The 25,948-nt window shown below is 40.9% G+C and overlaps 1 protein-coding gene and 1 long non-coding RNA gene across 3 annotated transcripts in view; one reads left to right on the forward strand and one right to left on the reverse strand.

Moving 5' to 3' along the window:
• Positions 1–25,948, forward strand: part of LOC117368202 — a 95,329-nt gene that overhangs the window by 17,171 nt on the left and 52,210 nt on the right. For both annotated transcript variants that reach the window (XR_004540919.1, XR_004540920.1), the window contains exon 2: positions 23,181–23,374. This is a non-coding gene — a long non-coding RNA (uncharacterized LOC117368202). The remainder of the gene's footprint in view (positions 1–23,180; positions 23,375–25,948) is intronic.
• RGS21 (regulator of G protein signaling 21) lies at positions 879–25,682 on the reverse strand. Its single transcript, XM_033961611.1, has 4 exons — positions 25,672–25,682; positions 22,024–22,100; positions 19,895–20,061; positions 879–1,082 (listed from the first exon to the last, which is right to left on the reverse strand). The coding sequence occupies exons 1-4, from the start codon at positions 25,680–25,682 to the stop codon at positions 879–881; spliced, it is 459 nt and encodes a 152-aa protein (XP_033817502.1).

The following is a 25,948-nucleotide window of genomic DNA, read 5'->3' on the forward strand; positions in this document are numbered from 1 at the left end:
TGCTGGAACCCCATTTGATCTGGAATAGGTATTCTTCTAGGGGGATTAGGATGGTGTTGGAGAGGAAAGGATCTTGCCAGGGTGCTGGGAAGATTGGGTGATATCAAGTGTTGGGTTAGTGTTGAGGGAGGTTTCTGGTGATATTGGGAGGAATTACAATATGGTTGCACTGCCTTAGCCACCTGTCATTCTGAGTGTCTGAGGCTATATTACATGCCTGGGCTCATAACACTGAGAGACTACGCTTTTGGTTCATGCATGTAATGTGGTGCCCATATGCTGTGTGCCTTGTATGGTAAATGCAAGACATGACACCTGCATTAACTATACAAGGTTTACCTCTACTGCAAGTTAATTTTTCCAATAAATGTATGGTAAGTGCAAAACTTACCACACTTTAGCAAAAGAGACCCTTAATTATTTAAGAAAGCAATATAGTAAGTCATTCTCTTATTCCTATTGGATATCGTAATCTGTTATACAGACCTTACTCTATAGTAACTGTGTATTGAGAAAAAAATAAAGGGGTTGTATGTGGAAAATAAAAAAAGGCTCAACTTCACTGAAGTAGACTGGTTTTATGCCTTTGAGAGAATATACTAATGTATATATTTATATCTATCTATCACTAGATAGTATACTAACACTAATGTCTATTGTCTTCAATAAAGCCTATTTACTAAATATGTTCTTATCTCAAATTAACACATATTAATGGACACTGATGCTCATTGAATTTGAATAATAATTTTGATATTTTCTCTGAAATTTGACATAAAGTGAACTGGAGCAGATCCAGGCTGAACAGCCCACATAAATAGGAGAACAATCTACTTGCAGTTATGAATATTTCCTGTCTTCTTTCTCTTCTTTAGCTTTCACAAAAATGAGAGCCATCTCTTCTGGTTACTATTTTGCTGCTTCTCTCTCAGTTCCTTGTAGGCATCAGACCTTAAGAAACGAGGGAAAGAGTCTTTGGCCATTAGACGTAGAATGATTTTTTGAGCTTCATCGAAACAGGCTGGAGTTGGCTGTGAGATATTCTTTGATATGGCATCCCTGGTTTTGAAGTCAATGTTAATCTGCAGGAAATCAGTGGGAATAGAGGAGTTAGGATTTAGTATCCAAAGAGATGTCACTATCTCATTTACATAGCAAACATACATAATTTGGAATAAAAAAAATCTCAAAATAAGACATAAATCTGATCTTAAATATCCAGTCCATTAAGATGGCCATTTCAATGAGTAAATAATAATAATTTTATTTTCTTGTATACCGCCCCACCAGCAGTTCTAGGCGATTCACAACAGAAGAACTGAAACATTTCAGTTAAAAAATACAATTTAAAAAAACAGAACTATTATAACTACATCCATTAAATACAGCATCAGATAAAAAGTACATTTAAAATACAGAGCCTAATACCTTCTTAAATATCAACATTCTTGCTTATCAAATAGGTGTTTTCAATAATTTCCTAAATGTAAGTTAAGAATAGGCTTGAACAATCAGCGGACTCATCCAGTGGACTGATATTCCAGTGTCCTGTTCAAAAATGTCTTATAGCGGACAGGCCCTTGTGTAGGGAAGAGGAACATACCTGAATTTCTGGTACATTTTAATGAATTAAACAGTTTCAGGTAAGATACCAAATCGGAAGGTAATAAACCAAAAAGCTGTTCATCCCCCCCTACCCCCACTAGAGATCTGAAAAAATGTACAGACACTGTTCAATGTGTGGCCACTTACCTATTTCCAAAATGAGGCATGGAAAGGGTAAGATTAGAACTGGAAAGGAAAATACACACTGGATTTTATTTTGAAGGGCCCGTGAATATGTGGATAAATTTGTGTCTGCTTCAAAATAATTACAAAAATGTATGGATGCTCTGTGCCTTATAGCTGCTGGCAGGATTTTTATAGGGAAGCACTGTGGGGATTTTAAAATTAGATTTGCTTTCCTAAGGGGTTCTGTGTAGCTAGGACCTGAGAGGCTATGTGCTGGTGAACTTGTATATTGCATACCACTAAACATTTTTAAAATTTATTTCTACTGTCATGTCCTCTGGTGTGTATTGTGATGGCATCTTCAGGAGGTCTGGGAACAGGATATCAGTAAAACTTTTTCACATGAGCAATAGAATGCTTTTTTGGAACAGAACCTCCAAGATTTTGATGTCTGCTTCTCTTACCCAAACTATGCTCTTTGTTTGTTTCCCTAATGAGCTCAGAATGGTTACAGGTCTGCCGTCAGGCCACATGGACTCCAAGCAGACTTTTCTGGATTGGCCAACTTGCCTCTGATCTGTGCTAGCATTGTAATATGAAATGTGGTATTCTCATTCACATGTCGTATTGATGTGATGTTCTTCAAGGATATTGGAGCTCGATCTGGAAAAACCATTACAAATATTCTTCAAATTTCTGAAGACCTGTCCTTGTCAATTTGGAGAAGCATAGCACTGTCTACTCCCTTATCTATGGATCATTCCAAATTGTTGGATGTATTTCTCGCTTTAGCTCTCGAGGTGATCCTTAAAAGTTGGGGTCAGTGCTTTGAAAAACGTTCAACACCAACATTTGATGATTGATTGGAAAGGGGTCAATAGTGAAACAGAATTATAAGGGCAATGCTAAAGACTAGATGCCCGCATTAATTATCCCCTTGTATGCATAAGTGTATAGAATACTCACACTTATATGCATACATGTACTTTCTTCCAACAAACATCGTGCCTGTTCTGCCTCCACTTTCATGAATTCAAATTACTTGTAAGTAGTGAGAGTGTTTCTTTTAGACAAACTCCCAGAGAGCGCTGCTGTATACCCTATGGGATGGATCCCCCTTTCTCCTGGCTGTGCTATTTTGTGAGGACATAAATGAGTCCATTGTAGAAATGCATATGGCTATAGAAAGCTGGGGCATTGTATTACCACTTTACAAAGTGTGTAAAAGTACATTCCAAGCTTGCCCTAATTTCATAGGATGTAGTGGTTGAGTGTGAATTCTGTACGAGAAGAAATTCCTTAAGATTTACTAAACTGTAAGTTGATTTATTTCTTGTTTTCAGTATGTTTTAAAGAAAGTTGTTTAAGGAATCACAGAGTCCAGCCTGGTTATAGTATAGGCTATAGATCCAATGAATTTAAGCTGCTTGACAATCCTCAAAGTTGAGCGTGAAAGGTCAGGAGAGTAAAAATCAGATAGCAGAGCAGTGCCTATCAGACAGCTGTGATCAGAGATCATTGGACCTTGAACTGAAAGATCTATGGAAACAAAGTGTACATGAGACTGCCCAAGAGCCAAGGTGGTTTGCCTTAAAAAGCTAGCCAGTAGAGTTGAGTGCATGCTTGGATTTGATCAAAATGTATCACGGGAACCTTTCAAAGCATGGAGCTGCACTGACTAAAATAAGGGAATCAATTATTCTGTGTAAAAAATTAATAAAGTATGATTATTTTGTGTGAACTGACTGACAAAGATCTGTTTTTCTCAGCTGCGTAACTGTTTGAAGCTGCATGAATAATTCATAAGGCACATCTAGGGATGCAGCGCGGTAACGGCCCCGAAGCCCATAGAGATTTAAAGGGCTTCGGGGCTGTTGCCATGCGGCTTTGTAAAACAGGCCCCTAGTCTTATGAGTGGAACCCATCCTCTCAGCAAACACTGTTGCATAAAATATCAATTTCTGAATAACACACTAGAAGCACCTGTAAACAGCTTAAAGAAAAGGGGGAAAACTGGCTAATTTTTTTAATTCAGTGCATCATGGCAGAGAAGGTTACTGACCCAGGCTTTTCACAGACCCACCTTGAAAGTGAAATGAACACTGAAAAAGTGACAAGAGAACTATGAAATAAAGGTTCAAAAATATACCATGATACTCAAACAGTGGACAAAACATTGTTGGCAATGAATGAGAAAGGCCAAGCCAGTCAGTTACAAGCTACTTTTGAGGAATATCAAAGGACATTAACAGAGTTCTGTTCTTACCTGGACAGAAAGCACATACAAGACAGTCTGGCATAGCGTGAGAATGAAAAGGGCACAGATCAAACTCATTAGGCCATGGTATTAGAAGCCCTTAAGGAACTAGGGTAATACACAGAATAGAGAATCCCAATATTCTGACAGCTCTAAATGCTCTGTTATGAGTTCTAGACCTAGCAGAACCTTTAAATCACACAGAACCAACCAATCAAGATAATCAATTGACATCTCGGTGGCCATTTGAGATAGAGCCAAGGTTCTCTTTAGCCAACAAGAAATTGTTAGAGAGACCCAGAAATTAAGAAAAAAAACACAGAGGCTGTGGATGTTACACACAGGAAAGCAGAGGAAGTAACCACAGTGTACAAAAAAGCAGAGCTAGATATTGCCTTGAAGGTGCTCCAGCATGAGAAAAAAGCAGCTGCTACTGAGACAGAAGCCATGACCCTTGAAGTAGCCACAAGGCCTGAAGGAGGGGAGAGTCAGCTTAGCCACCATATCATAGCAAAGGATTCTGCCCAGACCAATCAGAGTCTGACTCCTAGGAGTCACTGGGTTTAGGGAAAACATGTTTCTCTGCAGCAGAGTCCAGCTCGCCTGAGAGAAGAAAGTCAAAGGTGAAGCATGCCATGGAGACAAAATGCTACTACAGTGATCCATAAACACAGATACACTGCAACTGGCTCTTGCTCCAGAAAGGCACACTGAGGGAAACTTTTCGTTTAAAGCACAGACTCTGGTACCATAGAGTAACTTGGCTCAAGTAAAGACTGAGCAGCCATGCCCAACTAAACACACTGCACAAGAGACACCTGACTCCAGGCAAACAGTAGCAAGTAATCAGCCTCAGATAACAACTGGTTCTGAAATAAATAGGCTTTCAAAATTTTTCTAAAGACATAGAGGGGCATTTTCAACAGGATGTTTTGGGAAAGTCATCCAGAAATCCAGTAGAGAAAATGTCCATTTTCAAAACAGCAAAACGTCTATATTTTTGTCTGAAAATGACCTATGTAATCATTTTGGTTACAACAGTGTATCACAAACTGTGTACCTCCTGAGATTTCAGGTGTGCCTCGACACACTGGGAAGGAGGAGAGGTGCCAGCACCGGCTGACTGCCTACACGACATGCATCTCACAGCAAGAGGCGTGTCCTGTAGGCAATCAGCTGGTGCCAGTGCCTCTCCTTCTCTCCGGCCCTCTTCCCTGCTGGCACCCCCCACTGGCAAATCAGGGCCCGTCTGAAGGGTCTTCTCTTATGTGATGATGTCACGCATGCGTGTGATGTCATCACGGTGATGCCCGTGTACTTCTGGATGCCTTGAGCCATGGCCACTATGTTTAGTGTGCCGTGGCTTGCAAAGTTTGTGGGACACTGGGTTACAGCATTGATTTCCTATTCTGTCTGAGTAGTTAATGTCTTCTTGCATTGTTGAGTTCCAAGCATTATTGTTTAATCTGGTTTTTTCCTACTTTGTTTTGTCAGCCTGTTGGCTTAATCGTCTTCAAACTCTTTCTAATCTCCTACATTTCTGTTTAAGAGAATGAAGCTGAGCTGAGTGCCAAGCAACCTTTTCTGATCCAATAATTTTCTCAGTGAGATTAGTTAATGTTATCTAGAAGACTAGTGGCTTAATGATCCCACACTTTTAATAAGTTTGCAGAGTCACTAGCTGAAGTAATGGATGGGAGTGTTGAAAGTAAAGAATGCCAAAATTACTGTGTATCAGTCTTGCCTCTAGATTTAACCAAAGTAAACTCAAAAACTTCTATAAGCTTTTGAGATTTAAAAAAAAAAAAGGCAGGGTAAATTCACCTAGATAATGATTGGTCCATGGTACAGAATGCCACCTGCAATCTGATAATCTAGTAATGTGGAAGGGCATAAAAAAATAGTCTAATTCACCTAGATAATGATTGGTCCATGGTACAGAATGCCACCTGCAATCTGATAATCTAGTAATGTGGAAGGGCATAAAAAAAATAGTCTAAGTCAAACTTGGATATTTCCAGTTGGATGTCCAAAGTTGGAGGAATAGAAATAGCCATTTTTGAATGGCAAACTGCTGGACATCCAAATATAATTATTTTTTTGAAAATAGTCTATTTAGACATCTTGATACAACAGGTCATCTAACGTTATAACCCCATTTTCGATCAGAAAAACATCCATGGTTTAAAATGTCCAAATGCAGACTATTTAGAAACATAGAAACATAGAAAGATGACGGCAGAAAAGGGCCAAGGCCCATCAAGTCTGCCCACTCTATAGACCCTCCCCTTAATACTATACAATGTTTTACCCTGACCCACTTAGGGATCCCACATGGGCGTCCCATTTATTCTTAAAATCTGGCACGCTGCTGGCCTCGATCACCTGTACTGGAAGCTTGTTCCATTGATCAATCACTCGCTCCGTGAAGAAATACTTTCTGGTGTCGCCGTGAAATTTTCCGCCCTTGAGTTTGAGCGGGTGCCCCCTTGTGGTTGAGGGGCCTCTGAGAAGGAAAATGTTATCTTCCACTTCTATACGTCCGGTGACTATTTAAACGTCTCAATCATGTCTCCCCTCTCCCTGCGTTCCTCGAGAGTGTAGAGCTGCAAATTGTTTAGTCTTGCCTCGTACGAGAGACCTTTAAGCCCTGAGACCATTCTGGTGGCCATCCTTTGGACCGACTCGACCCTCTGCATGTCTTTGCGATAATGTGGCCTCCAGAATTGCACGCAGTATTCCAGATGAGGTCTCACCATGGTCCTGTACAATGGCATTATGACTGCAGGCTTTCTGCTGACGAAACTTCTACGGATGCAACCCAGCATCTGCCTTGCCCTTGAGGAAGCCTTCTCCACCTGATTGGCAGATTTCATGTCCGCACTAATGATTACTCCTAAATCTCGTTCTGCTGTAGTGCTGGTCAAGGTCTCCCCGTTCAAGGTATAAGTTCTGCATGGGTTTCTGCTACCCAGGTGCATGACCTTACACTTTCCAGCATTGAAGCCCAGCTGCCAGGTTGAGGACCAGCATTCCAATGTACGCAGGTCCTGCGCCATAATATCTTGTAGATTGTCCTCGCTTACCATATTACATAGTTTGGCGTCGTCGGCGAATAATGTTACTTTACCTTGAAGCCCTTGAGTCAGATCTCCTATGAATATGTTGAAGAGGAGTGGACCCAAGACCGAGCCCTGCGGCACCCCGCTGGTCACCTCCGATGTCTCAGAGAAAGTACCGTTAACCATCACTCTCTGAAGTCTGCCACTCAGCCAATCATTGACCCATGCCGTCAGAGTCTCTCCTAACCCCATCGATTTCATCTTGTTTAACATCTGCGGTGTGGGACGCTGTCAAAAGCTTTACTGAAGTCCAGGTACACTATGTCTAGTGAATCTCCTTCGTCCAGTCTTTTTGTTACCCAGTCAAAGAAGTTGATGAGGTTTGATTGGCAGGACCTACCCCTGGTGAATCCATGTTGATTGGGGTCCCGTAGATTCCCTTCGTCCAAGACCGTGTCCAATTGGCGTTTGATCAGTGTTTCCATGAGTTTGCATACTATCGATGTCAGACTCACCGGTCTGTAATTTGCAGCCTCTGTCCTGCAACCCTTTTTGTGTAGAGGAACGACGTTAGCTGTTTTCCAGTCCAAGGGGACTGTCCCTGTACTCAGTGAGAGATTGAAGCACGGCTAACGGTTCTGCCAGGACATCACCTAACTCCCTGAGCACTCTGGGGTGCAGATTGTCCGGTCCCATGGCTTTGTCCACCTTGAGTTTTGTTAGCTCAAGGTAAACCCCGCTGGGTGTGAATTTAAAATTCTGAAACGGATCTTTTGTGTTTGAATGTGGCTTCAATTGAGGGCCGGACCCTGGCGCCTCGCAGGTGAAGACCGAGCAGAAGTATTCGTTTAGTAGTTCGGCCTTTTCGGGATCCGATTCTGCGTAATTCCCGTCCGTTTTTTCAGGCGTACTATCCCGTTTGTGTTTTTTTTCCTGTCACTGATATACCGGAAAAAGGATTTGTCCCCTTTCTTAATGTTGTTTGCTAGAGTTTCTTCCACTCGAAGTTTGGCCTCCCTGACTGCCGTTTTGACCTCTGTGGACTTGATCCTGTGTAGCAGTTGATCTTCGCTTTTCCCCGTGCTTTTGAAGGAAGCAAATGTGTGTTTTTTCTCCTTAACGAGACGTGAGATCTCTGCGGTGAACCACTGGGGTTTGTCTTTTCTTCGCCGTTTGTGTGATGATTTTGTAACGGCCGGTTGCCTCGTGTATGACAGATTTCAGGGATGACCACATATCCTCCACATTCCCTGTCTCAGTTTGGACCTGGAGCGCCTGATGGACGAAGACTCCCATGCGTGCAAAGTCCGTTCCTCGGAAGTTGAGTACCTTTGTTTTAGTGTTTGATCTATGGAAACCTTTCCTCAGGTGGAACCATACCATGTTATGATCACTGGAGGCTAGCTTATCTCCCACGAAGACTTCTGAGACGCTTTCCCCATTGGTGAGTACTAGGGACATGGGAAGGGCCAGCATAGTAATGGACTGGTCACATAGACATCCCAACAGAGCAATGAAGTACCTTATAGGGCACTGCTGTGAACATCAGCTTATTTAGTTTTACTAAACGAGATACAACATTAATAAAAATATAAGCCTCGCTAGATGTCCAGAAAGGCAGTTTCAATTATTGGCACTTTGATGTTCTGGTGATTAGTACGTCCTATTAACAATTTAGGATGCTTTTTGGACATCTATGCTTTTTTGATTATGAGCCCAATAGTTTAATCAAAATATACAATAACATTAAGAGAGTATCTTTTCTCATGTGTTGGCACTGAAGATAAGAGTAAGCTATAAAGTATGTAATAATGATATCAAAGATGTTACATTGTATCCAAAGTATCTTTTTTTTTTTTTTGTGCAAATTGAAATATCCAAGTACCAAGACTCTTGCTTAATGTGTAGCCATGAACATAATAGATTAAAGAGCTGAATGACTAGTAGTAATCCTGAGGGATCCAGATTTGCTTCATCAACTAATTTTAGCATCATTAATGCCAAACCCTCCAGTTGAACTGATTTTAAATGAATTAATGGGGATGGGAGAGAGAGGGACCAGACTAGACAATGCGATTAGCTCTTATACAACGTTTTAGTGTTTAAACCCACTTCTTATGTGGATATGAGCCAAAGAAAGTCTGAATATATCTCAAAATATTACAAGTTCCTGGAATATCCTGTCTAGGCAGTTGTAGAATGGTTAAGAAATTATTTTTAGAATCAAAGTGTTGTATTATATTTTGTTATATTAATTTTGTAGTTTGGAATTGTTTAGGGTTGGAAATGACTGCATTTCTAGAACATGTAGTTGTACTTGTAAAGATTTGATAAATGAATAAAAATAAAATTTTAAAAAAGTGTTGTGTTCTATAATACAAAGATTTCTACATTGGAAGGACCAGAGAGGATAATGGACAAGGTGGGGCTGAAAATAAATCATTTAAGTGTGGACAGTTCCCCTAATTAACAATCTGCTCATCACAAAATTAAGTATGTTCACGTCTGGATGTACTTGTCACTTTTAACTAGGCAGGCAGTAACATTTTTTTTACTATAATAATTGCATGCCATGTCTCCCAAGTATGGAAAGGGTGGGAAAGGGAAGCATCATTATTTATTGAAGCTATTTGACTCCAAGTGCTAGAGAGATGGAAACGCAACCTGTACAGCTACTAACAAACAAGTTTGCCTTAAAGTGCTCAATATAGTTGGAGTATCACAGTTGTTTATCTGGGGTTTCTGTGACCATATAATTCTTATAGACTGCAGCTTTGAGCACGTTTGTACTCTTCCAGAATCATTAAGGTTCTGAGTCATTAGCATGTCCAGCTGTACATAAAAGCAATTAACCACACAGTTTACACTTCAGCTGGGATTGATTCGGCATATGTTCAGCCTTTAAGGAATAATTGTATTGAGAGAAGTTTGCATCTGAAATTGTCTGGCAGTGAAATACCAACATAGCTTTTGATCTGTTCCGACATAAATAAAATGCCCAAACCAATCATCAGGAAATGTTCCCCCCAAAAACCCATCTACTCTAACTAAAACCGGAAATACCATTTCTCGTTCTAAACATTTGTTAAAGTCATTCAAAGGGCACTTTTATAATGGGGCACTCGAAAGGTGACTATTCTATAAAAGAAATGCCAAAGTGCTAGAGGTACATCCAGTCCTTAGTCTTATATACCGTGTCATTCCCAAAAGGGGAATGCATGCATATCTTATAGCAGTGGTGTTCAGTGCTGTGGCCTCAGGGCTGCAAGTGGTCCTCCATTGCAGACCTCAAACAGTTGGTTGAAATGATGTTCAGATCTTGCTACACAATGTACAATAGAGAAGGTTATCATGCCGCTGAAGGGAAGGGTTAGAAGATAAGGTTTGCCTTTTTGCGGATGATTCCAATATTTGGAACAGAGTGGACACCCCAGAGGGAATGGAAAACAAGAAAAAGGATCTGCAAAAGAAGAATGGCTTAATGTTTGGTATCTAAAATTCAATATAAAGAAATGCAGAGTGATACTTTTGTTAAGTAGAAGTCTGAAGAAGCTATATATGCTAGGAGGTGAGAAGCTGATATGTATGCACAAGTAGAGGGACCTTGGAGTGATAGTGTCTGAAGATCTGAAGGTGACAAAACAGTAGCCAGATGGGCTGTATAGAGAAAGGCATAACCAGAAAAAGAAAGGAAGTGTTGATGCCCCTGTACAGGTCATTGGTGAAGCCCCACTTGAAGTACTATGTTCAGTTTTGGAGGCCATATCTGGCTAAGGATATAAAAAGACTTGAAACAGTCCAGAGGAAAGTGATGAAAATGGTATGGGGCTTGTGCTAAAAGACATACAAGAGATTGGAAGACCTGAAAATGTATACTCTAGAGGAGAGGAAAGAAAAGGGAAATAGGATACAGATGTTTAAATACTTGAAAGATATTAATATAGAAACAAATCTATTCCAGAGAAGGGGAAATAGTAAAACTAGAGGGCATGAATTGAAGTTGTGGAGAGGCAGACTTAAGAGTAATGTTAGGAAATTGTTTTTTATGGGAAGGATGGTGGATGCCTGGAATACCTTCCTGAGGGAAGTGGTGGAGATGACCCTTGCTGTGTGTCTTGAATGTTTTAACTTGCAGCTCTATAGAAATGATAAGTGGTCATAATAGTAGTAGGAAAACAGTGACAGAATTTTAAAAGAGCATGGGTTGAACACAGAGGATCTCTAATTTGAAAATGAATGGTATAAAACAAACTAGGGAAGTCTTGCATGGTTTGTATCTCATATACTGTATGTATGGTGATTCTGTTTAGCATAGGCTGCAATGAGCTTTGATGGCAACTCCAGTAGTAGGAAACTGAAGACTGTACCAGGTAGACTTTTACCATGATCTCATCCTTGACCTTTCCATTGCTTTTAACACTGTTTGCATACCACCTACTCTTTGATAACTCTGTGCTCCAATGGATTTTGATAATCTGTTCTGTCTTGGTTCTCATCTTACTTATTAGAGTATCCTCTGGAGATTCCTCTAGTATTGCCATCCCACTAGAATTCTGTGTGTCTCAGGAATTTGCCTTGGGCCTTTCTTCTTCTTTCCTCATAAACCTTCCATCAGAACTCTGATCTTCTTCCATGACTTTTAGTACTAAGAATCTAGTTCCAAGTTTCATCCTGCTTGCCTGACATTACCATCTAGATATCAAACCTCTACCTATAAATTTAACATGGTCAAAACAGAACTTCATATTTATTCACCCCAAATGAACTTCTCCTCTTCTTCTTTAGATTATTTCTATGGATAACATTGTCATCTTCTCGCCCCTCAACCTTAGCGTCATCTTTGAGCCTTCTCTCCTTTTCTATTTACTTTCAAAATGCTGACAAAAAATGTTATTCCCTTCTGAACATACAACCAAAACCCTTACCTGCTTTGACCTCTACAATTTCATTCTCATGGGTAACTCGCAATGATCTATTAAAAATCCAATTTTCTGACTTTCCTTTCACCATTGTTACTGCACCTGTATGACTCATTTTCTTATCTGCTTCCTCAGAATTAAGGGTCCTCTTACCTTCAAGTATATTTATTCTATAATTCCTCATACCATTTTTCATTAACCTTCCTCATAAGGCATGTTGCTCTTATCCATGACCCTCTACTCTATTTACAACTCCTGACTGAGTGAGGTATCCTTAAAATAGTTTTGCTGAGTTGATTTGACATTCTCCTGTTGCTCTTATAGAAACTGAGTCTAACAACCTAACTTTTTCAGATTGCTTTTATATCTTAAACCTGTTTCTCCAAATCACAGTCTTGCTGGTTATAACTATTTCTGAATTTCTTTTATTCTGTATGCTTGTCTTTATTAGTTTATAAGTTCTCCAGAACAGAAAGAATCTCATATATGTTTGTCCAGCACTTTATCTTCATACCTCTAGTAGAGATACAGACTTGATAATCTGTAGTAGTAATATGAAAGTATTATTTTAAAGTATGCCATATTTTCCTGAGACAGAAAAAAAATGAATGATTTCAGAGACGACAAAGTTCTAAGATACAGCTCAATGACGATAAATGTGTATGCCTTCAGCAAATAATAAGATGAGAATCTATTTGCTTTGAATGTGAAAGTGCTCACAAATATGTGACAAAATTTAGTGACTTCCCTTGGATACCTACTGTAATTATCATATGAGAATAACCAATCTTTAGGGTTTTAAGAAAAGCATTAACCAGTTTAGATGCTGTGTAGAGACACTTGAATGTGTGGGAATAAAGATCAACAAAAAATAAATGGCAACCACCCTGATGGGAATAACTTAAAACATTTCTAAACTAGCTTTTAGGAGTGAGACCACATTCACCTAATTTCATTTATTTATTTATTCCATACTATTTGGTAATGGACTAGATGATCACAATCTGCTTTCATTTTTTAAACTTTCTATTTATAACAAACTTTTCATTTTTTTGCAATAATTCATTTGTGCATAAAAGGAAAAAGTGAAAGTAAATCATCATCACTCCAATCCTGAAAGACCCCAAAGGAGCAATAGACCAACCATCCAACTACAGACCCACAGCCTCAATACCACTTTATGTTAAGCTAATGGAAGGCCTTGTAGCCAAAGTCTTAAACTCTTACCTAGAACACCACAACTTACTACACCCAACACAGTCTAGCTTCAGAACCAACTACAGCACTGAGACCCTACTAGGCTCACTCATGGACACTGCCAGACAACACCTCAGCACAGGCAAAAAAATGCTAATTATCCAACTAGATCTCTCCACAGCCTTTGACCTGGTAGACCATGACATCCTTCTACAAATACTAGACTCAATAGGAATCAGTGGTACCATCATGGTTTAATTGATTCTTACAATCCAGAACATACAGAGTTCAAAACAAACAAAGAAAAATCTGAGCCCTCCAGAGTTCCCCAAGGATCACCTCTCTCTCCCACACTCTTCAATTAATACATTGCCTCCCTCGGCTCCTACCTAGACAAACAAGGCCTAACCTCCTACAGCTATGCAGACGACATCACCATTCTCTTTCCTTTCGATCAACCAGCACTATCCATGGCAGACACAATACATCGAACACTTGAATCAATAGCAACATGGATGAAAGATCACAAACTAAAACTATATCCTGACAAAACAAACTTCATCCTACTTGAAAATAACAAATCCCCAACCGTAACAAACCTTGTCATAAACTCTACAACATACCCCATTCAACCCACTTTAAAACTTCTGAGAGTGCTGATAGACAGAGGCTGTACAATGCAACCACAAATCAACAAAACAATAAAAAAAATCATTCGCAGTCATGAGAAACCTAAGGCAAATTAGAAAATTCTTCGACAGAAAACATTTCCAACTTTTGGCATGAGCCCTAATCCTAGGTCTAATAGACTTCTGTAACATACTATATCTCCCTTGCCCAGCAACCATGATAAAACAACTACAAACAATACAAAACACAGCCCTAAGACTGGTCTACTTGCTGAAGAAATTCGACCACATCACAGAGGCATAACACAACTCACACTAGCTACCAATACAAGCGAGAGTACACTTAAAATTCTACTGCCTACTATTTAAAGCAATAAACGGAGACAGCCCAGCCTATTGGAACAATTGACTAATTCAGTCCACCTCAACCAGACACAAAAGAACCAATTCACCATTCATACACCCTCCAACCAAAAACATCAAAAGAAAAAAACTGTACGACAACCTCCTAGCCACTCGAGCTGCAACACTCGACCTCCAACTCTACAATCTATTGACCTCGGCCACAGACTACAAAACCTTCAAAACAGAAATAAAAACCCTTCTATTCAAAAAACACATAAAACCGAACTAACAGTCAGAACGGTCCCAAGCATCACCAGCAACTACTCCTTATGTACCTCTAATGATATGACAATTCAGATGTAATCCTTAGCAACTTAAGAAAATGTACAAACATCTCCTTATACACTTCTAATGCCCTGACAATTCATTTGTAATCCGCCTTGAACCGCAAGGTAATGGCGGAATAGAAATCACTAATATAATGTAATATAAGGAAAATTTGTAAATAAACATTACAGATGTCATTCAAATCTATAATATTGAGAATAGAGAAACAGAAAAATACCAGAAAGAAATATTTCGTAGCATTAACAAACAAAGAAAAAGGCAAATCTATCAAGCCAAGAACAAGAAGGTCCTATACAACTTCTTAAGACACAACATCTTCCTGACCTATAGCAGTAGAGCAGTGGGCTCAAACTCAAACCCTTTGTAGGGCCACATTTTGGATTTGTAGGTACTTGGAGGGCCTCAGAAAAAATATTATTAAAGAAATGATAATTTTGCTTGAGGTAAAACTCTTTATAGTTTATAAATCTTTCCTTTTGGCTAAGTCTTAATAATAATATTGTCATTTATAGCTAAAGAGACATATGATCAAGAAACTCTTTTATTTTACTTTTGTGATTATGATAAACATACTAAGGGCCTCAAAATAGTACCTGGCGGGCCACAAGTTTGAGACCACTGCAGTAGAGGGTGGAAGAGCAAACCAAGATCAAAAAGAGGACAAAAATACTTGTCAAGTGTGTTGGATCAATGAAAATGTTGAGGGACATTTTCTAGAAGACATCCAAGTCAGAACTGGGATATCCTATCCATAATGTGCAAGAAATAAAAATCCATCTCGGGATCATTTTCAAACAGGAAATACAATAGGTTGCTTGAAAGGTTCTCAGCCCATCAAACCAACTTCCTAAATTCTGAGAGTTATTTTGCCACTGCCAATTTGCAGAAACAAAATTCTAAATTTTGGCATTGTTTCAGATCCTTGATTGAACCATATCCACAGCATTCTTTTCATGGCTGGCTGAGAACTTTTCAGCACCTACTTGTATGTTGAGGTTTATTATTTGAAAGCACCTGAGAACATCCAAAATAAACAGCTATTCTACAAACTGAAACTTTTAAATTATGAATGCCAAAAATTCAGGGCAACCTGCAATCATATGGCCAGGCACATTGAAAGCAACCATGGGGATAAAGCCAGTGGACCTTACCGGACTAGCATAAAACCAATTTCTTTTTAGATCTGTAATCAATCAAGTCACTAGGACTCGAACATGAGCAACTCCTCCAGCCCCTTAACCATTTTAGTCGCTCTTCTCTGGACCCTCTCGAGTAGTACCATGTCCTTGATGTATGGCGACCAGTGCTGAACGCAGTATTCCAGGTGGGGGCATACCATGCCCCGGTACAGCGGCATGATAACCTTCTCCAATCTGTTCGCGATCCCCTTCTTAATCATTCCAAGCACATCTATCTGGCAGCATTTTTGCAGAAATGGCCACTTAGATATTCTTGCAGAGGGACAGCCTAGTGGCCATTGCATTTGACTATAAACCATTTCAACAAGGTTCATATCCCCATACAACTCTTTTCTTTTCAATGCGGAGCCATCAAGGAACAATTAAATATCTGATTGAAATACCTGATTGTACACCATATCAATATCTTTAGGCTTGCAGGTATCATAAATATTTACTGTAGATACATTAGATATATGGCTGTTTCAGGAGTGCATACATTTTGACATTCTAAAATCGCAATTTGGAAGTTTTGGGCAGATGGACTTTATTTTTTTATTTTTGCCATTTTGAGATTCTCATGCAATTTGAAAAAGAGTCCCATAGTGAACAGATTGGTATTTAACCACACATTTGCAAGGGAACCTTAAAAAGATTAATGCTCCCAACTGTAATACTCTAGGTCTTAAAAGAAGGATTTCTTTCCTCCTTTTCTGCATTTCTCTTAAAACTTCAGGAAAGACATTCACTTTCAAAGTGAAAAAAGAGCAACTTTAGAAACCACTCATTATTTGACAATAATGAACAAGCAACCAACATAAGTGCCGAGGAAATCAATTCAGATTCAGTCTGTACCAAAATATCCCAGGCATTTATAGTATTAGTTTCTATAGAAACTTCAGAATATACTGTAGTTGTTGATTTTGTTTGGGGTTTTTTTTCTCAGCTAATAAACAAGTCAAAAAATATGTCTGTCTGATTTGGATGTAGGGCTCTAGTCGCCCAAAGTCGGAAGCGGCAAAATGTCCATTCTTGAAAAGTACATTTGATCATCCAGACTGCCACTACGTCTATCTTTCTGAACCAAACATTCATCCAAGTCCCAAACGCCCAGAACAAGACCTTTTGGATGTGGGAGGGGCCAGCATTCTGGCACCAGAGCAGTGGGGCACCTTACAGGGCACTGCTGTGAACATCACCAAAAGGGTGCCACATAAACATCTCACCAGAACTCCATTATAAGTTATGTTGAGCCCCCTCATCATCTCCTCCCCAAAACCCACCATATCTACCTATCTACAACCTTAATAGCTCTTATGGCTGCAGGTGCCACCTATATGGCAGTACAATAGGGTTTTGGGGGGGTTCACATTTTCCACTATGAATGTAGTGGTTAGAGTGACTTATGGGCCTTAGTCTTCCTCTCTATGGTTCACTAGCCCCACCCCCCAACTACTTAAGCCACCTCTATGCAGCTCTAGTAGCCTTTCCTATACCAGGTGCTGATTTTCTGGAGACAGGTATGTACGTTTCTATTCTGAACTTTGAGGGGGGTGCAACGGGGTCAGTGAACACAGGTGGGGGAGTGTGTGTGTGTCTTTACTTTGTCACTGCAGTGGTTATCTGGTCACTTTAGATACCTTTTACATAATCTAAACCACAACATATAAGTTTCACCTTGGAAGTCTCCCTGCAGGATGACTAAGTCTAGTTTGGCTCACATCCTGCCCACATCCCACCCTAACCACTCCTCCAGAAACTCTCCTTTCAGCTTTGGATGCACAGCGGAATTCAGAGGCCTAAAACATCTCTGGATACGTCCAAAAAGCTGTTTTGATTATCGGCACTTGGACGACCCGTCTTTTAGTTTCAGTTATAAGCCCCATAGAATCTATAGCTGACATTAAATCAGGTGTAACTTGTAACACTTCCAATGCAAATCTCTTGAACTTTCTTCATAGTGAGGCCTGAGGTAATTTAGGAAAACTAAAAAATTTGAGATTTGTAGCATGAATTTTTTTTCTACATTTTCTACTTTCAGTGTGACACGGGAACTCACAAAGTTGCTACAAGAACTTGCAGTACCCATTTTAGATAGGGTAGGAAGATCATTCATGCCCCAATTCACCACTGGACCACCAGGGCTTTCAAAGTAGATTTTCTAGAGGTCTGGGAGGCGGGAGGGTGGTGTGATATTTCAGAATTGGCTAGGACAGAAAGTGTGAGGGATCCCTCTTGTTCTGGATCACCAGGGCTCATGGCAGGCCCAAAGGAGGCCTGCAACAGATCCGGGAGGGGAGCAGGTGGGCGCTGACTCAAATATAAACCAAGAGCCCTGGTTTATATTCAAAAATATACTGTAATGTAGGCAGTACAAGCAAATGTATCTTATGCATCTGGATTGTGGATATTCAGACAACCAGATGATACTCCAAGACTACCGTATTTTCACTCATATACCGCGCACCCGTGTAAAACGTGCACACAGGTATAGCGCGCGGGGAACACAAATTTATGTAAAAAAAATTTAATATAGCGCGCACACCCGTATACCGCGCATGCCGCCCCGACTCTCCCGTCGCTGCCCGACTCTCCTTTCGCCCGCTCCGACTCTCCTCTGGCCAGTCCGACTCTCCTTTAGCCCGCCCCGACTCTCCTCTGGCCAGCCCGACTCTCCTTTAGCCCGCCCCGACTCTCCTCTCCCCCTTGAAGTCCTGTCCCCCCTTGAAATCCTGTCCCCACCCTGAAAGACTGACATCAGAGAAAGGGCGGGACCGCCGGAAGAGGAAGCAGCGTAGATGCAGGGCTAAGAGAAGGGGCAGGACCGCCAGCAGAGGAAGCAGCAGGACGATGATAGGCAGCTTCTACATGATGGGGGGGGTGGGGAGGCTATGGGGGTGCGAGCGGTCCTTCGGGGTGGGGGTGCGTGTTCCAGCGTGAGCGGTCCTTCGGGGTGGGAGTGCGAGCGGTGTTGCGGGGTGAATCGGACTTCGGGGGGGGGAACTATGTAAAAAAAAAAAGGGGATAATGCGCTCACACGTATAACGCGCACGGTTTGTAAAATCGTGTATAACGCGCGCGTTATATGTGTGAAAATACGGTAGTTTGAGAAACAATGTACTATAACATCCAACAAGGCTATACTCTGAATAATTGTTACATAGAGATGTTAAACTAAATTTTATATATCTCAAAAAGGACACTCAAAATTTGCAAGGTATTTTAGAAAAGGCTTACTGAACTTGGAGCCTTTATACAAATATATCCATATTCAAAAGAAGAGCAGATTACTCAGAGGTTTTTACATTTAAGTGACAACACTTATACACGGAAAGAGTAACCCAATGGTTAGTGCATTGGGCTGAGAAGCAGGGGTATTAGGTTTTATTCTCACTGCAGGTCCTTGTGACTCTGAGCAAGTAACTTAATCCTCCATTCGCGCCAGGTACACAAAACTGAAATTGTGAGTCCACTAGGGACAGAGAAATTTCCTCTATGTACTGTAATATGTAAACTGCTTTGATTGTATTATAGAAAGGATGAGGATAAAATGCATTAGCCATACAATTGTAAATACCCCAGATTTTGCAAAACATACATCCAGTCAGTGCCAATTAAGTTAGAGATATTTTCACATATCAGATAAGGAAGCACAATTCTCATTGCCAGCTTCCAGGTCCAAAGGAGCAGTTAGCTGACAAGGAGCTCTGGAACGAGGATGAAGGTGAAAGGGAATAAACTCAGGAGTAACCTGAGGAAATTCTAGTTCACAGAAAGGGTGGTGAATGCATGGAATGGCCTCCCAGAGGAGGTTGTGGAGATAAAGGCTATATCTGAATACAAGACAGTTTGGGACAAGTACAGAAGATCTAGAAAGAGAGGAAGGGATAGAGATTAGTAGCTGATAAAGAGAGACAGACTGGATAGGCTACTCTCATTTTCCATATTTCTATGTTCCTAGTTGTGCATATCTCATAACAGGAGTAAATATCAACAGGGAAATTTTCTGAAGAATATGTCTATTGTCTCTGCAAAAGAGGACATACATATAAACTATGTGCAGAGCATGTTCCCTTCCAATCTTTGCATAAAGCTTGCATCCATGTAAATAAGTATCTCTTCTAAAATTAATGCATGCTGATTTACACATATAAACCTAAAAATGCCCCATTATTGTCTGGAGTGCTGCATATTAAAAGAAAACAAATATGCCAAGGCAAAGACTTACTTCTTTTGGCGCTTCATTTTCGATGAATTCAGAATAAATTTTCCTGGCTTTTGAGATCATTTTAGTGGAGGACCTGGTTTTCTTATAGTCCTCACAGGCCAACCAGAATTCAAGGTTCTCCTCACTGAATTCAGATTTCAGGAATGTTCGGAAGGCATCCAGTCCCACTATGAACACAATACATTATTAAGAAGAGACTTGAGACCTTATTTCTTAAGATTAGGTATGGCTAATTTTGAAGAACACCCTTTAAATGGATGGTGGGGATGCCAAAACCCTGCCAGCCAGCTCCCGATCTGCTTCCTTAAAGCATCAGTTAGTGGTGTGCCTCCAGCCTTTGCCAGGTCTTCTCGTGCATGCTCAGTTCAGAAGTCCAGGCAGTGGTTGGAGGCATGCTGCTGACCGCTGCATTAAAGAAGCAGCACCAGGAGGAGGGGAGTGGCTCAGGAACTGGCTAGTGGAGCTTTGGTATCCCCACCAGCAAAGGAATCTTTAGAACAGGGGTGCCCACACTTTTTGGACTTGCGAGCTACTTTTAAAATGACCAAGTCAAAATGATCTACCAACAATAAAATTTTAAAAAACACAAAGCACACTGTACACAGAGAAAATGTTAATTTATCATTTATATTCCATGAGTTTTCAAAGAGGTCAAGGCAGATGATTTTATGCAATGTCACCTCAGTAACAACTATACAAAAATAGACAAATATACTAAACCGCGATAGCGATTTTTAGTTCAGGGAGCTGTGCTGAATGCTCTGCGCTGCTCTTGATGCTCATAGGCTCCCTGCGCTAAAAACCGCTATTGTGGTTTAGTAAAAGGGGACCATAGTGCAAAATATAGACAGCAGATATAAATTCTCAAAACGGACACATTTTGATCACTAAATTGAAAATAAAATCATTTTTCCTACCTTTGTTGTCTGGTGATTTCATGAGTCTCTGGTTGCACTTTATTCTTCTGACTGTGCATCCAATATTTCTTCCTTTCTTTCAGCCTGCTGTATGCTTCCAGACCTCATTCCCTCCGCCAACTTTTTCTTCCTCTCTCCCTGCCCCCTCCCCTTTCTTTCTTTCTGTCTCCCTGCCCCCATTTCTTTCTGTCTGTCTTCCTTTGTCTCCCTGCCCCTCTTTCTTTCTTTCTTTTTCCCTTCTTTCTTTCTGTCTCCCTGCTTGCTCCCAAGCCACTGCCACCACCATCGGGGAACAGGCCTCCAAACCACAGCCGCCCCAAGCTCTCCCTGCTTCCCTACACAGAAGCATCTGGCCGACCAGATTTCCTCTCCCCGATGTCATTTCTGAAGTTGGAGAGGAAGTTCCGGGCCAACCAGGCAGCAATTGGCTGGCCCGGAACTTCCTCTCCGACAGCAGAATTGACGTCGGGTGGGGAAAGTTGGGTCGGCTACAGCGCTTCTGAGTGGGGAAGCAAGTAGAACACGAAGGCAACGTGATCGACCTTTTGGGCACCCCTGCTTTAGAATTTGTGTGTGCTGGAAGGGGGGTGGGGAGGGGTGTTGATCCTCATAGTCTGCCCCTTGGCCAAGTTTGCATAGTTCTCATTCAGGGTTCTGCTGATGATATCACTGTTTTGGTACCAGTTTTATCCTCTCTCTATTCTTCTAGAGGCATTTTACCCGATATTTAGAATGCAAGTAATAGCTGACTGTTTCCTGCAGTCCACAGCAAACCTAGAAATTCAATGGTAGTGCCATATCCAAGACATAGCCTGCTAAGCCAGTATTAATCAGACGACCAGCTAAGTCAAAGAAGCTAAACTTAGCTGACTAGCCAATGAACATATTGCACCACACAGCCAGTTATCAAAGTATCGACCCCACCCCAAGTACCTCTCACCCTTGCTATGCCACTGCTTAGACACACTCATTTAGGTCAATAAAACCCTGGCCTAAATGGCAGTACTCCTAAGGATTCAGGTGCTTCTAGGTGTGATTTTATAAACATCACCTAGCAATTGATTGACCACCATGTTGAACAGTGCCTAGGAGCTAAGATGCCTTTTATAGAATCAGGTCCTAGTTGCTTCATGGCTTTCTTTGGTCTCAGATATAATATATTTTTCAATGGTTGTTGAAACGTGTATCTCAAATGTAAAGAGCCTCTCTTACCTTTGTTGGCCAACAGTGTATCCACAGATTCTGACCATGCCATTCCTTCACTGGAAGTAGACCTATGGAAACAACACCTGCCCTTGAAAATAGCATTGTGATCTTTTCCCTACAACATCTATAATAGTCTCACAGTTGCACAAAGCCACTGTTTTAATGAACTGAAATGAATAACTTTTGTCATTGCGCCATGAATCAAACAGCAAAAGGTTAACAAAAGATATGACATTTTTTCCAGTGTACGGCTAACCGTCAGTGCCACAAAATAGAATGTAATGTGACATCTGCAACTTGATTGTTAATCTACTAGGCAGAAATAATAATGTTTTCAATCAGTTGAACTATAATAAAGACACAAGAGGGTGATTCCTTATTGCTCTGTGACAGAAGTAGTGAATTTCCTATCAGCACTGAATGTATCAGCCATTAATTTCCATGACACATTTTTGTGATAGATGACTGGCGATATACACAGGTTATCATGCTAGCTATGGGGTGATAAATGGACTTCTAATTTTCGAAGCGACATAGAGTCAACTTGGAATTCACACTCAACAAGGTACTGATAAAAATGTTTTTAAAAGTGATAAACTTTCTGGGTATTTATCAGTTTCCCACTTATTCTGCTGACATCACCTCTTGTCATAAAAGACCATTGGAAGTTTTTTTTTTTTTTTTTAAGTTGTACATACCCCTCGGAAAATAAGGCAATTTTCTTACATGCCAACCAGGTATAAATGAAGAGAGATCTTATGTATTGGGATTTAAGTCTGTTTAATATTTGTTAACAATTTTAGACCACTATATAAAAATGCCCAATGCAGCATTAGAAGGAGTAATATAAATTCTAATACAAATCGATTTATTTGTATTAGAATATTATCAATGGAGTAAAGTAAAATCAAGACAGAATTCATGTTTTTAGGAAAATGGTATCTGACATACAGTTGAGATACTAAGGGCCTATTTTACAAAGTCACGTTAGCAGCTGCCGCGTGGCAACAGCCCCGAAGCCCTTTAAATCTCTATGGGCTTCGAGGCCGTTACTGCGCTGCAGGCGTTAGGCGGCTTTATAAATCCGGTCCTAAATATTTGGACTAATGTAAACTCTAACTAGGACTGAAATGTTCTTCAAATTTATAACATTACTGCTGCAGATCTATGGCCATGTCCACATGGAGCTCTCATAGAAATATAAGAACATGGCAGAAGATAACTGACCTCAGCCAATCACTGAGCGGTGCGGGACCAGGCAGAAAGTGCAAAGGTCGTGCTCCTGCGTTGCACTGCTCTGCTACCAAAGCCAGCCGTCCAGAAGGACAGCGCGCTGGACCACCGCAACTCTAAAAAGGTACCGGGCAGGGGGGGGCCTGCTTTGAGCTTCCCAGCACCAGACACACCAGACCACCAAACTCACCCCCCTGTAGAGGAGGAAATTTCCTTGGTTTTTCCTCCTCTACAGGGGGATGCGTCTTATAGAACAAAAAATACAGTAAGTGCCAATTTTCGCTATTCTGTAACACTATGTGCATATTTTACAATTTCCTTTGTCCTATCCATGCCCCTCCCATCAGTGGCATAGTAAGGGGGAGACATGGGGGTGAGGGAACCATCCACCCTGGGTGCCATGTTGGTGAGGGCACCAGCTCCCCTCCTCATCTCTGCCCCCTCTGCCTCTTCTCACTTCTCCCCTTGCCACTTCACCCCTTGCCCACACCTCTAGATGCTCACCGCTGTGAGCAATAACTTCAACATGTTCCTCACGACCGTGTCAGCTGTCTTGGCACGCATAGGAAGTGTTGTCAGAGGGCTAGCTGCCAAGCTCGCAAAGAGCACGTTGAAGTTGTTACTTGTGGCGGTGAAGCTAGAGGTACGAGGAAAGGGAAGGCGGGCACATGCGTGGCAGGGGGAATCGTAGAAGGAGCGGGGTGTGGAGAGGAGGGCACCTCTCACCCTCGATATGCCACTGCCTCCCATTTTGAGTTCTCACAATCCAATTTAGACACCCACTGTTACAGAACAGTACATAGCCAATTATTTTTTACAAAGCCATAGTGTGTATTTTAGCACCGGACACGGTGGTAACAGCTCTAACGCTCATAGGTCAGAGATATTACCGCCACGGCCGGCGCTAAAATCCACGCTACAGTTTTGTAAAAAAAAAAAAAAAGGGGGGTATTTATTTATTTTAAAAATGATTACTCACAGACTTCGAACAATCTAAAACATGCATAATTAAAACGAGCTAACACACTAAAACAATCTCAACACATGCTAAAAAAGACTTCACAAATGATATCACTCAAATCCTGTCGAAACTAAGATACCAGAGAACAAGCTTTAAAGCCTTTCACTCAAGAAAAACATCTCTTAAATAGCATAGCTTTAACCGTCTTCCTTGTTAGCTTCAATAAATTATTGAAGTCCATTAACGAATTATTTTGGGTGTCGAGCTGGATCCACACCCAATTTGGGGCACCCAAATTTGAGGGAGTTTATAGACTCCTGGGTTTAATGCATAATGACGGTAACGTGATTGCTGTCTAAGGCTTTTTGACTCTTTCTCCGCCCATGACAGTTATTCTGAAAGAACTCCCCAATGCGATTGTGTGGCGCCTTGTTTTGATGTGTTAACTCTATTCATGGCACCTAAACTGGGGACGCCTAGCCGAATTCTGTAATGAACTTAACTGGCGTGATAATTGATCGCAAGACAAAAAGAGTGGGGAAGGGACAATCAATTTATGGAAAACCTATAGTCCTTTTTGTACTGGACTAAAGACGCTCTGTAAAGCTTACCTTATGGTTTAGCTATTTACATGTAGGGTTACTGGACATCCAGAGTTCCCTTGGCATGACCTCCTTTTGAGGACATATCCGGGGGGCTCTGGATGGCTTTTCAAAACCCAGCACTTTGTCCAGGTTTTGAAAAGCTTTCCTCTACATTGCGTCGGGCAAAAAGAAAATCTGGGACCCCTATTTATATGTTTTCAATAAATTGATTGTCCTTGAGGCTGATGTGTGGTGTCCCTTCTCCACTCTTTTTCTCTTGCATTGCTACACCAGGGGTCGTGCTTCCTTTTTTGGGTGTGGAATTCGGTGAAAATTGACCGCAACATGAAAAACTCAATAAAAGAAAAATGATTAATTAAGAGTTCCACATGGGACTCGTGCAACACCTAAGTCGAGGCATCTACCCAGAAAGTAGGTATGGTTGGGGTGGAGAATAGGTATTGTATAGCTTAGGCATTCCTAGGTGTCTGTGTTAGGCACCAGTAAATATACCAGCACTGCACATTAGGATGCCTAGCGATGGCTAAGTTGAGTTAGGAGCTACTAGGCACCATTGATAGAATCAACAGAAGACTAGCCTTACTGGGTCAGACCAATGGTCCATCAAGCCCAGTAGCCCAATCCAGGTCCCTAGTACCCCAAGGAGTAGCAATATTCCATGCTACCAATCCAGGGCAAGCAGTGGATTCCCCCACGTCTTTCTCAATAACAGACTATGGACTTTTCCTCCAGGAACTTGTCCAAACCTTTCTTAAAAACCAGTCCTAAATGCTTAACACCCTTGGTGAGAAAATACAACCTGCTTGCTCATCAGCATATTAAAACCACTTTAAGAAAGGATGGTGAAAAACTCACTTTACTGGCATGCTCTGTCACTGGAGGTGTCGCTCTCTGTGGCTGACAGATCTCCCTACTGAAAGGAATGTGATGACAGGAGTGTTACAATTTATATGCAAATACCCAGTATGTCTAAAATGTATACTTATTAAAGACTGCATTTGTCATTTTCTCACTTTGAAAATGAGTTCATAATGTACATGCATAGAATATGAATAGAAGGAATAATTTTCTACTGAATTTCTGCTCTGTTTATCCTGTTTATTAGAAGTAGAATATGCAGTCCTTTGTAAAA

The sequence above is a fragment of the Geotrypetes seraphini genome, chromosome 10 (genome assembly GCF_902459505.1).
Source record: "Geotrypetes seraphini chromosome 10, aGeoSer1.1, whole genome shotgun sequence".
Classification (NCBI taxonomy): domain Eukaryota; kingdom Metazoa; phylum Chordata; class Amphibia; order Gymnophiona; family Dermophiidae; genus Geotrypetes; species Geotrypetes seraphini.

Coding starts and splice junctions, on each gene's coding strand:
- RGS21 (XM_033961611.1), bottom strand. Junction 20,062..22,023: donor TACACTGTTGGCCAACAAAG/GTAAGAGAGGCT, acceptor TTGTGTTCATAG/TGGGACTGGATGCCTTCCGA. Junction 1,083..19,894: donor AAAATGAAGCGCCAAAAGAA/GTAAGTCTTTGC, acceptor GATTTCCTGCAG/ATTAACATTGACTTCAAAAC.